General features: G+C 44.2%; 1 protein-coding gene across 1 annotated transcript in view; it reads left to right on the top strand.

Moving 5' to 3' along the window:
• Positions 1-3,015: 3,015 nt before the first annotated feature.
• rnf17 (ring finger protein 17) overlaps positions 3,016-13,060 on the top strand; it is a gene marked incomplete at its 5' end in the record, with an annotated part of 72,600 nt that continues 62,555 nt past the window's right edge. Inside the window, 2 exons of the mRNA XM_079563749.1 lie at positions 3,016-3,130; positions 7,203-7,315. Of these exons, the coding sequence (XP_079419875.1) occupies positions 3,016-3,130; positions 7,203-7,315 (228 nt within the window). The remainder of the gene's footprint in view (positions 3,131-7,202; positions 7,316-13,060) is intronic.

Raw genomic sequence — 13,060 nt, 5'->3', positions numbered from 1 at the left:
TGGTTCTTCTACAGAGGGACTATAGAGAGCATCCTGACCAGCTCCATCACTATGTGGTTCTTCTACAGAGGGACTATAGAGAGCATCCTGACCAGCTCCATCACTTTGTGGTTCTTCTACAGAGGGACGATAGAGAGCATCCTGACCAGCTCCATCACTGTGTGGTTCTTCTACAGGGGGACTATAGAGAGCATCCTGACCAGCTCCATCACTATGTGGTTCTTCTACAGAGGGACTATAGAGAGCAACCTGACCAGCTCCATCACTGTGTGGTTCTTCTACAGAGGGACTATAGAGAGCATCCTGACCAGCTTCATCACTGTGTGGTTCTTCTACAGAGGGACTATAGAGAGCATCCTGACCAGCTCCATCACTGTGTGGTTCTTCTACAGAGGGACTATAGAGAGCATCCTGACCAGCTCCATCACTGTGTGGTTCTTCTACAGAGGGACTATAGAGAGCATCCTGACCAGCTCCATCACTGTGTGACACGGCGTCAGCACTGCCTCCTGCCGAAGGAGCCTCCAGCGCATTGTGAGAGCAGCGAAGATCTGCGGCGCCCCTCTCCCCTCTATTAAGGAGATGTACTTCATTTCATCCGCAAAGAGGAACCTGCACACCCATCACACAGTCTCTTCAAGGTAATGCCTTCAGGGAGGAGACTGTGGAATCCACGGGCCAGTTCCAGTCGACTGAAAAACGTCACCTACAAGCTCCGCCTTCCCCGCTTGCTGAATGGTAGGTTGAAATTCAACCGATGGGTTGTTTTGGGAACCACTGCTATAGGTCAACATCAGGACTTTTACATCCAAAGGAATAGCATAAAAAACAATTGCAAATTCCTTTGGCAACACTGGTAAGTAATTTTGTCATTGTACAATTGTACGTTGAAATAGCGTCCAGGTGTTGGGTTAGTCCAGAGCCGCAGTGGGTCGGCCGTTGTGATACCGGGTTTCAGCATGTTTTTGGAGGTCGGAGAACCCTGAGTACTGCCTTTAGTCTCCTCTGAAATGGTGCAGCGCCCCCTGGGTTTGTCCCTGTTTCAGAGCGTGGTGTCCTGCACTGGTCAGCTCCTCCACCTCCTCCTTCCTCCCTCCGCTCCCGCCGCCTCCTCTCATTCCTTCTCCTCTTCATCTTTGTCCTCCTCCTTCTCCACTGGCTCTGATGCCAGTCTACACCTGGGGGTCACTGGGGAACAACACACAAGAATTCAACGTAAGAGTAAGTAACAGAAAGTTTTGTTATCTAAGCTCCTGACTCTGGATATACGATAGGTGGCGTTCAGTTTGGCGATTTGTTTGTATCACATACTACAAAAAGGTTTCAAAAAGGCCTTTCTGTGTGGAGTTTGCATGTTCTCCCTGTGTCAATGTAGTACTCGGGGCACTCCGGTTTACCCTACCACTAAAACATGTACAATAGGTTCCCCTGGGGCCACGACTCCACTGGAAATGAGATTCTTAATCTCAGTGGCACTTTCCAGTTAAATAAAGGACAAATAGAATGAAATACTGAGTTACCTTTGGCTGAATATAGTAATAATGCCAATGAGCAAAAGTACAGTCTTCCTTTTCCTTTGCTTTCTTCCATTTGTTTTGTCCTCATGGCAGAGAGCTGACATTGCTGTAATACCACTCTCTGGTGGCCACTTGGTAAACAGCGTTTCAATGAAGACTTGGACCTCGTTTTGGACTTGTTTTTTGTATAAAAGGTCTTTGATTGACAGGCTCTAGAGCTCTGTGGAGACTTGTAGCTGGTCTGCCCACCCCCGCGAGGGCGGGACTTTTTGCCATTACTGTCTTCATTTTGTATCCAGGTTTGGCAGTCTCTACAAGGTGTAAATACCACTTCGAGCTCTCCAAGGCATTTTTCTAAGTGGGACGTTAACGCACCACTGCCCAACTTGATTTGGTGCTAAATTTGATTGGGGGGAATTTCTCAATTTTGCCATTCATACATCAATACAAACCATTTAAATGCAATTGTAGCTTATTAAAAGCGTGTAAAGCGTCTTTGAGTGTCCAGAAAAGTATTATGTTATATTACTAAGTTGCTGAAATAAAAAGGCTCTGGAACACTCTTGAGTTACGAGCCATCACTGACCTGACACTCTTCAAGCTAGGTTGAAAACATACCTGTTTAGATCTGCTAATTGCACATGTGAAATGGATATGTGTTGTATATTTTGAATTGAACCTGATTTCAAGTGGAAAGCACTTTGGTTCAGCGGGTGCTGTTGTAAAGTGCTATACAAAGAAAGGCTGATTGATTGAAATATAAGCTGCTTTTCATGTAAGTTTACTAAAGGCGACAGTGGTGCGGTTGGTCTCATGATTGGAAGGTCAGGGGTTTGAATTCCAGCTCTTGAAGGTGCACACTGTTGTTATGTCCTTGGGCAAGACACTTCACCCTCCTTGCCTCCAGTGTCTGTACACATTGGTGTATGAATGAGAGAGTGAATGGGTGACTGGTTACTTGCTGTAAAGCACTTTGGACCTGATGAAGGTAGAAATGTGCTTTTTAAATTGAGATCTTTACCATTCACCACATCACATGTCCCACTTTCACTATTTGAGGTGGTCATCCAAGTAAAGTTGGTCAGATGACAGAACTTTCAGACATAGTTTTTATTCATTTATTGACCTTTATTTTATTAGTGGTATGGGAAACCGGAGCACCCGGAGGAAACCTACGCAGACACGGGGAGAACATGCAAACTCCACACAGAAAGGCCCCGTCCAGGTGGGAATCGAACCTGGGATCAGGCGTTAGAGATTTCTTTCAATAACTTTATTGTGATGATATGTAATGCCCCCTTGTGGCTAGATTGAGCATTCGGGTTATTCTTTAAGACATCATAACTTCGCACAGGAATGGGCGAGAGACTTCCTTTTTTTTTGACATACTCTGGAATCTATGCTCTACAGGGCTGGGGCCGGATTAAATCATCTCGCGGGCATTAGTATGTTTGACACCCCGATTACACAGGTGTACTGCCATTGGTGGTCACGTGACATGAAGCACGCCGTCTCCTGCGCGCATGCGTCACAGGCCTTGGTGAAGATGGAGTCCGCCGACCAGGCCCGTGCCACCGCGTGCTTACTGTGTGGATTCAACTACAGCCTGCCCGGTACTGCCACACGAATACTACTACTACTACACCGTCCTCTGCACGTACATGTGCATGAACATGTGCACTAGGCCACGGCAGACACGGCAAAGAAATAGTAACAAGTACAGCCGTACAGAGAGACCGCTGGGCTAGCTAGCTAACTAGGCTAATTTGAACTTGAACCAAATACTTTCAGTGGTTCATGTTACTCTTGTTATTTTTGATAATGAATATTAGCGTTATTATAGTATCAATATGAAGTTTACTATATAGCTACTTGTGTGTAAAGACTGTAGTGTCACTAGTGTCTTATTTGTAGGTGGGCAGCAGGAAAACGGGTATGCCGAAGTATGGGGTTAAAGTACGGGGCTATGTGGCAGGCATATCGGGGACAGGAAGAGAATTGGAGACAGGAAGAGAATCGGAGCTAGCGAACGCTGGAGAATCGGGGCTACGGTGTTTAGCGCATGCGCAGCCTCGCTTGTTTACGGCAGCTCTTTGATAGATACTTTACTGATCTTACAGATGGAGAAAGTGTTAATTAGGCAATGTATAAATAATGTCGGCTATATTTATGTAAAAAACATTGAAATAAATAATTGTAATGATGATGATAGAAATGATAATAACAATTACGAAAGATTTGACAAAGCAACAGAACAACAAGTTGTAAATTGTGTATATTTATAGAAAATACAAATGAACAAAATAATGATGATGTTGATGATGATATGAATTCTAATAACAATTATAAACGATCAGATTTGACTAAACAAAAACACAACAATTGACTATTAAAAAATGTACAATCTATGATAATATTTATAGGCCTATATATATACACACAAGGCAGCCAAATATAAGATTTAAATAGGTTAGGTCCTCATAAAGCTGCTTTGCTTTGTCAAATCTTTCATAATTGTTATAATCATTTCTATCATCATCATTACAATTATTTATTTCAATGTATTTTACATAAATATAGCCTACATAATTTACACATTGCCTAATTAACACTTTCTCCATCTGTGAGATAAGAGCTGCCGTAAACATGCGAGGCTTGCGCATGCGCTAAACACCGTAGCCCCGATTCTCCAGCGTTCGCTAGCTCCGATTCTCTTCCTGTCTCCAATTCTCTTCCTGTCCCCGATATGCCTGCCACAGGCTATAGCCGTTATTCACCTTATTCCGGGGGCTCGCGTGGGCGCCGCCATGAATTGTGCCCGCCCCTTTTCTCCTATGTGTTAACATGGGGCTGGAGAGGTCCACATAAAATCAGTCACTACGGGAAAACAAAGCCGTTTTCAGGCCGCCCAGAGAAACGCTGCAGTGTCGACATGTTGGTGCAAATGAACATCGGACATTTTACACAAATCAATCGACTAAACATCAGATTTGAGCGGAGAATATTTTCCCTCGTTCTCCGTTAAAATGAACGGGCTTCGCGCTCGACCGGAAGTGTCAGGAAAAAGAGGCGCCGAGACAACGCAAAAAGTGGCAAAAGTGGGCGGAATAAGGTGAATACAGGGTGCTAACTTTCTGTCAGCGCATCTAAACTTATATTTGCTGATTGTTTTACGTTTTGCTTAACGTCACACGTCCTTATGTCTCAATAAATTAAGATGTTCTTTGTTCCTTGGCTGAAATCCGCTTTACTGCGAAAGCTACAGGAAAAGAAATGCACCTCAACTTTTCCGTTTTGGAGCGGACACGACTGCCCTCCAGTGTGTGCGCACAAGCACCTTTTCATCTGCAGAACGGGAGCGACTTGGCCCGACGCATGCGGCGTGCGGGACGTACAGAGGCGAACACCCGTACTTTAACCGGCTATAACCCCTTACTTTAACCGGCTATAACCCCGTACTTTAACCCTGTACTTTAACCCCGTACTTTAGCCCCGTACTTTAACCGGCATGCACGTTTTCCTGCTGCCCACCTACAAATAAGACACGAGTGACACTACGGAGTCTTTACACGCAAGTAGCTATATAGTAAACTTCACATCGAGACTATAATAACGCTAATATTAATCATCAAAAATAAAAAGAGGAACATGAACCACTGAACGGTGCTTTAAGTGGACAAAAAGAAGTGCTCTATTTTTTGTCTATCTCATCCAATCAGAAGTCAGAATTGACACCAAGAGCCTCCAAACACACTCACTTTAAGTTTACTCCATCACCATGTCCTCAAGCGGTACCACTTTAGCGTTATGTGATAAAGAAAAGTATGAAAAAATTAGATTTTCACACACCATTCACTGCTAGTGATTAATGGATTCATCCTATAAAATAATGGGTAGATTAATCGATTACCAAAATAGTCGTTAGTGGCAATGCAGCCCTATGAACAACATCTGCGTCTTTGGACAAAAATACGTTCCCAGTGCTATTGACATTGCTCATCAGCTTGATGCTACGCCCCGGTCACAAACTGCGTGGTGGGGATGACAATCTGCAGGCCGGGGACTCGTTTGTGGGAAACTAACTAAGCTGAGGCAGTCTGCCCAGACACTGCTAACTAAGCTGAGGCGAATAACCTAATCGAATGTATTAGCTTTTGAGTTCCTAGCACACTTTCATAAATATAATGTACCGGCTTACGGAAGCCCAGCTCTGAACAGCACAAGTGCAGACACAGGCCGCGCAGCTACTGGCTCTGTCCTGTAGAGACAGAGGAAAGTTTATTCTCACTCTGTGAACGTTGAATGATGTGTGATATGTTCAGGTTTTTATAACTTGCAAAAATAGTCCCTTAGTTGTGAAGGACAATGGATTAAACAGGTTTAAATTATTAGTGGACGTAAGAGTTGTCCCTGGCAGAGTTGCCCTGGGGCACGCTGAAAGGAACATGGCTGACATTATGCATAACTAAGTGGATTCCATTTATTTAGACAGGGTTAAAGGAATAGGCCACTGTTTTTACATACTGAGATATGCTCTTACCTCACTTTAGCCGAGTTAATATATCCCCGTCTGGTCTTTGTCCGTGCGCTCTGCCAGGCAAACGGAGCACATACGCAGCCTCTCCCACATGTCACATAGCTCCAAAAAAGCTCACGATAGAAGCTACCAAGCTCTTCCACGTGTTCCCTATTTAAATAAAGTTAAATAAAGACTTCCCCCGCTCACTTCCGTCAATAACCTTTAGGAGTTACTGCCCGGACGTTTTGCTCCTCGTATCATTACGCCTCACAATATAGTCCCCCTTTTTATCTGCTTATAAAATCGGCATACTACATTTCTGTGTAAATATACTTGGCATGAAAACACTTCACGTAACTTTATTTAAATAGGGAACACGTGGAAGAGCTTGGTAGCTTCTATCGTGAGCTTTTTTGGAGCTATGTGACATGTGGGAGAGGCTGCGTATGTGCTCCGTTTGCCTGGCAGAGCGCACGGACAAAGACCAGACGGGGATATATTAACACGACTAAAGTGAGGTAAGAGCATATCTCAGTATGTAAAAACGGTGGCCTATTCCTTTAAAGGGACTATAAGGAGTTTAAAAATGTTAAAATTAAGTATTTTCCTCCCCCTACATGTTCCAGCCATGTCCTAATGTGTAGAATGAGCTCAGACCTGTTCACCACAACTGCCTCTAAAATCCTGTACGGTCACTCAAAAATGTGTCACTTCGGCCCGAATTGCCGTCATGCACGAGCTTAATATAGAAGGTGCAGTTACACATATGGCCTGAGGTGGCAGTAGTGAGTATAAAATGGCGAACTTGCTTCCAGCCCCTTTAAGGGTCTGGCATGGGGACATTTATTACAGTCAATGGGCTCTTCCTCTGGTTTCTGGTGGATTACCGTTTGAATTGGGTTGCATTTATGCAATGTCACAACATTGCCATTTACATTTTAATGAATATAACTGTCCTTTGTTGACAATTGGGCCTTTGTGCGTGATGGTGGTCAGATGAACAGACTTTCATCTGAAAGATGGATATGACAAAACAGAATTTCTAATTGTTTTATTGGCCCCATCTCCATTATAAAGTCACCCAATTCTAGAACAAGAACGCCTATTATTTGCCTGATGGTCTTTTGTATATTTCTGTATTTGATAATGGAGGTGTGTTTTTGCAGAGGACGATGTGGAAGGGACCCTGCCACGGGTGCTGTTGTGTGGACACAGCTACTGTTTGTCCTGCCTGCGGCCCATGGAGTACAACAACGCCATCACATGTCCCCAGTGCGAGGTGCGTGTCACTGTAGCCTGGCTTCTTACATCTGCTCTCAGAATGATGGAAGATTCAGTTTTATTTTTGACATAGGGCCTCATTTCCTAGTTATCCAGAGTGTTGTAGATTTCTGGAGATACTTTTTTTTTTTAATTCATGCAGTCCTTATATTTGAAAAGTTTAGTGGTGCTAGGCTAGTGCAGGCTAGCTGCTAGCACATTTCTACGGTAGCAGCTAGCCTGCATTAAAAACAGTCTGACCCACTCCAGAGTGTAGTAGATGGTTGCTTTAAATATCTGGGGATCAATATCACTAACAACTTTATTGTTCCGAAAAAACTTTGTGCCCCTTTTGGAAAAATGTAAAACGGATTTTGCGAGATGATGAACGCTCCCTCTTTCTTTCGCAGGACGAGTCAACCTGATAAAAATGTCAGTGCTTCCGAAGTTCCAATACTTCTTCCAACACATACTGGTCTATATAAATACATATTTTTTAAGTTAAGTTAAAGGTCCTATATCATGCAAAGTCGACTTTTGGAGCTTTTAAGCATGTTGTAATGCTATTTCCATATCAAAAACACCCCCAGAGTGGTTTTTGGCTTCATTCATGCTGTTCTCAGCAATCCACTTAAAACCATGCTCTCTGAGCAGCTGCTCCGACCTCTCCTGGAAAACGATTGACTTGTTCCGTAGTGTCGTCAGCACGGAACGGAAGTGCTCGACATCTGTAATGTAATGTATTACGGCCTGATTTTAATTAAAAAAAACAAAACTTTTTTCATTATTTCTGTCATGAGAAGAAAAAAAATTAGAGATTAAGAAAGTGCCTTACACGTCCACGCTGCCCCTGCGGAGAAAACAAACACACCCCTAAGCGTCTGAACAGATGTCATGTTTGCACTGAAAGTTGTGAAGAAGGAGCTCTTTCTAACCTATTCTGGACACACCTGTTCTTTTTTCTTACGTAACGATAATGTCACAGAGAAAGCACGTTTGGCTGCGAGGAGAGGTACAGGACTAGGATTGGGTACCGTTAAACGGTACCTACTGGGTACCGACCGACAGCTCCGGTAGGGGGCGGTATCGAAAAACTTTTTTTTTCGGTGCTAATTTTCTGTACTTTTTCTCTCCAAATGTCAATAAATGATCCGCAGTGAGTCTAAAAAAGCCTGAACTCATGAGCAGCTTCAGCGCAAATGCAGAAGCGAAGCAAAGCTATAACTCTAACACTTCAGTCATTAGGTGTGTTTAAGATGAGCGAGGCGCTGCAGGCGGCTGCAGGCGAGCGGTGCATGCCGGTCAGAATCGCTCTGACGCCACCTGTGCGACGGTGCCCGTATTCTCGTGAGACCGAGGCGGCTGGAGCGCCTTGGGTAGGCGAGCGAAGTTGCTTTTCTCCGCCTCGCTCGGCTGGCTGAACTACAAAGGCCAAAGGGATTGTGGGAAATGAAGTGCCGTAAACACGTACGCTGACAGAGGACTGACAGATGATTGGATATGAGTTGTGTTTAGATCGGAGACGTGTTGCCCTGACGCTCCGCAGCTCCTGCCTGCTTTTTACTCATCACCAAGATCTACTTAAATCTGCAGAAATGCTTCATATTTGACAGAAAGTGCCGTGTGTTCAACATATGGCCTATATTTAAATAAGCATAAGTTTATTATTCTAATCCTGAAATGTACGCGGAGAGTCTGTTCTTGTAGCTGTAGTGATGGGTCTGTCTGGTGTGTGGGAGAAGCAGAAATGTGTCACAAACTTTTACAATAGTTTTATTCCCAACTCTTTCTAACAAACGCGAGACGCTGCGTGATCTGAGGCTCCTCCCTGTTCTCGGGGCTGAGATGTGTCTGCCTTGATTAGAGGCGCCTTTCTCCGCCCTCTGACGCCACCGCCTGGTCTCGTCTGGAATCGAGGCGAGGCGCACTTCATCTTAAACACACCTATTATCAGAGATGGCAGAGCCGCGGTCTGAGCCAGGACTAAACCAGGACTGAACCAGGACTTACAGTAAACTGGTTAAAAACCAGGACTAAACCTGGACTGAATAAGAAACTAGAGCTCTTAGACAAATAGAAAACTCTTCGGCTTTACCTTTAGCCCCGCAGAGCCTGAAGTTACGCGCTGTTGTTTACAACTCCAGCTGCACCGGAGCATTTGGGATCAAAGATTGTTTTTTGGAAAAGGTGAGCGCTCACTCTGCATTAGCCATTTTTGGAACGGTTATGGTACATTTTCAGTGACAGAGTGAGCGCTCTCACTATGTAACAGATCTTTGACGTGTGAGGAGCTTTCACTTCGTCCGACAGAGCTGTGTGTTTAGAAAAGTTTATCTGAAAGAAAACGGTGCCTGATGTGGATCTGTCTCTGCAGCTCAGAAGGTAATAATGTCCTATCTCTCTCTTCATCATTGCTTATAGTGGGAATTCTGCTCAAAAAATGAAGTTACAGGTAACGCTGCTGCGGCCTGTTTTCTGATGTGCCGTGTTTGTGCTGCTGTGCTGTTTGTTCTCCTGAACGATACTTTTTATACACATTATTTTAACTCAATTAAAATAACATAGGTATCGAAAAAAGTACCGTTAAGGCACCGATACCGAAAAGCTGGTATTGTTAAAGTAGTGGTATCTAAAAAATATGAACGGTTCCCAGCCCTATACAGGATAGGGTTGTGCCGATGGACGATGTCATCGTCCATCGGCGATGGATGAGCAACATCACGATGGAGAGCCACCATCGTGATGCCACGCCCCCTCCTGTCAAAAACACGCACTGGTCTTCTGTGGGCCTTGCAAACCTACAAACTTTGCAGGGATTGCACTGTAAATTAAATCACGGATGTAACTAATATGCGCGCTAGTGTCAGTAGCCTGCCAGAAGCCACGATGTGTTAGCCGAGTTATTAACGTAAAGACGCAGCTGCTCTGTTTCTGACGCGCGGGGCTCTCTCTCTGTCTCTCTCTCTGCAGCTCAGAGTTTAACAGCGCGTGGTTTTGTTTTGCTGCGTATTGAAACTTAAACCGTTTTACAATGAGATGGCTCTCACATCGGAGCTAGCTGAGCGCGTGGACTATTCTCACGAAGGACCGAGAGAAGAAAGAGTGAGGAGAGAGAAAGGCGCGGTGCAGGAGTTAAGAGGTTAGAGCACACGGACCAGGCGGCGCGTGGAGCGGCTTCAAAAATGTAGGCTACGACGCAAACTTCAAAATATTGTCCCGTTCACCCACTGTTTCTTAAACATTACGTTAAAATTTAGCAAATGCAAATAATAAGCTCCCATTTACATTTGTATTAGTGTGATAAGAGCCTTGGAGTTGACGCGCTGAATAAGTCGTTCTCTTCTCAGACTTTACGCACGAGTTTTAACACATTTCTTTTGCAAAAGTCGTGTCCGTGACTCTGTTCAGATCATGTTTAGTTTAGATCCATTTATCCTGCAATCTCACATTTTCCTAGCATACATAGTAATATGCAGCATATATAGGCTATGTAAATGTCTTTAAAAAAATACTTTTAATGAAAAATGGACGATATCATCGTCCATCACGATGGTTCACTGTAAACATCGTCAACGGCCAATTAAGGGGACATCGCCCAACCCTAATACAGGACTATATTCAACCTTCCTAAAGAAGAGTCAGAAGTAGGAATTTCTCCGGAATTCGGCGACTATCAGCAGAAATAGTGTTTGTCTGTGACTGTCACTGATCGATGCTTGGTGAGCCTTGGCCAGAACCAAAATGAATTAACTTTTATAACCAACGCGAGTCCCATAACGTAAACAGTAGTGAGTCAATCAAAGCGAGTGTTAGTGCGTGTGTGTGTTAGTGTGTGTGTGTGTTAGCGTGTGTGTGTTAGCGTGTGTGTGTGTTAGCGTGTGTGTTAGTGTGTGTGTGTTAGCGTGTGTGTTAGCGTGTGTGTTAGCGTGTGTGTTAGTGTGTGTTTGTTAGCGTGTGTGTGCTAGCGTGTGTTGGCGTGTGTGTTAGCGTGTGTGTTAGCTTGTGTGTGCTAGCGTGTGTTGGCGTGTGTGCTAGCATGTGTGTGTTAGCGTGTGGTTTAGCGTGTGTGTTAGCGTGTGTGTGTTAGCGTGTGTGTGTGTGTTAGCGTGTGTGTGTTAGCGTGTGTTGGCGTGTGTGTTAGCGTGTGTGTGTGTTGGCGTGTGTGTGCTAGCGTGTGTTGGCGTGTGTGCTAGCATGTGTGTGTGTTGGCGTGTGTGTGCTAGCGTGTGTTGGCGTGTGTGTTAGCGTGTGTGTGTTAGCGTGTGTGTTAACCATTTATGACACTGTGTTGCAAATGTCAACTTCTTATACATGCATTTCAGTCACGTGACTTCTGTAGTTCTAGCCGCCATTTTGAACACCACGGGCTAATGCGTCTCAACTAGTTGAATTCAAGATGCTACATCAACAAATTGCACACTTGAGCAGAGGAGCTGAACAGATACACAATGAAGATCTAAACCTTGGGATTTTATCTAGTGATGCACGATAATGCCAATTTGAACCGATAATTCCGCATGTCCCGATACCGATAACCGATAATGACACCGATAATTATGTATATATATTTGCACTTTATTTTGTGACAAGAACTCAATGTAACAGTTCACAGTTCTGCCCAAAATGTATTAACTCTACAGAGCAATATACAATATAAATCAAATAATGAGTTTTACTTTGGGTTTGGGTCTCCACCTTTTTCTAAAGCTCTATTTTTTTACAGTTCCATCATCTGAGCAGGTCTGTCTCTGTTCATCTGTGCCACATCTTGTTAAAAAAAAAAAGAAAAGAAGAATATTACTGCTACTTCCTTCCTAGTATTTTTCTTTTTGTTGACATCATACAAATGAATTCTTATTTACAATACTGGAATATAGACAGTATTACAGTATTTCACTGAGTCTAGAGGCGTCTCTGACATGAGAGAGAAGTGATGCCAAATCTGTGACAGATTCAACTTTATAATACGATACTACAGCACAAAAACAAGACTCTCCTGCATTGGGCTCATTTATGTGTGGCGGAAGGGGGGTGTGTAGATTTTGCGAACTGTTGGGTACAGCTCTTAGTGTCTACGATACAAGGGCCAACAACGCCACTCCAGGAATTTCGCCTGGAGAAGTTGGTTACCGTTACAGCACACAGGTTCGCTTTTACTGAGAGGCAGGAGACTGTTCGGTTTAATTTGACAATGTTTATTTGTATTAACAAAGTTAAAATTTAGTTTTATTAAATGCACTTTCTTTTCTCTTAAAATGGTACCAAGTCCTTTAAAAGACACGATTGATATAAGTACCTGGGAGTGGGGGCTTAGCTGGGGATTGAGTGAGGACAACCGTGGGTGGGCCAACCTAAAACTAAGATCAAAACACAGCAAAACAAACCAATAAATAGTGCAACACAAACCAAAAGGGGCCACCACCAGGGGATCCACCACCACCACCACGGGCTTGGCCGTCCGCTCCTAGGGGAACAAAGCTATGTTAAAATTGTGTTTTAAAGCAAAAGTCCACAGTCCCAAGTCGCTTGTCCGAGAAACAAAGTTCACGGCAACGTGGCAGCGCTCCTTGCTTTAGGCGCACGTTTGAGTTCTTCTGATATAGGCATCGCTTGTCAATACACAGGCCGAACGGCGCTCAAAACGCGGTTCATAACAGGAACAGGAAACGTGGTCCACCCGCGATGGAGTCGCGGAGAGGAAACTGACGGAGTATTACAGAACAGGCACGGCCAGGTTTGGACAGCGGCAAGAACAGGCGAAGCA

The sequence above is a fragment of the Gobius niger genome (assembly GCF_951799975.1).
Source record: "Gobius niger genome assembly, chromosome: 9".
Taxonomy (NCBI): domain Eukaryota; kingdom Metazoa; phylum Chordata; class Actinopteri; order Gobiiformes; family Gobiidae; genus Gobius; species Gobius niger.
Note: the sequence above shows the minus strand (reverse complement) of the source record. Positions and strands in the feature narration are given on the sequence as shown.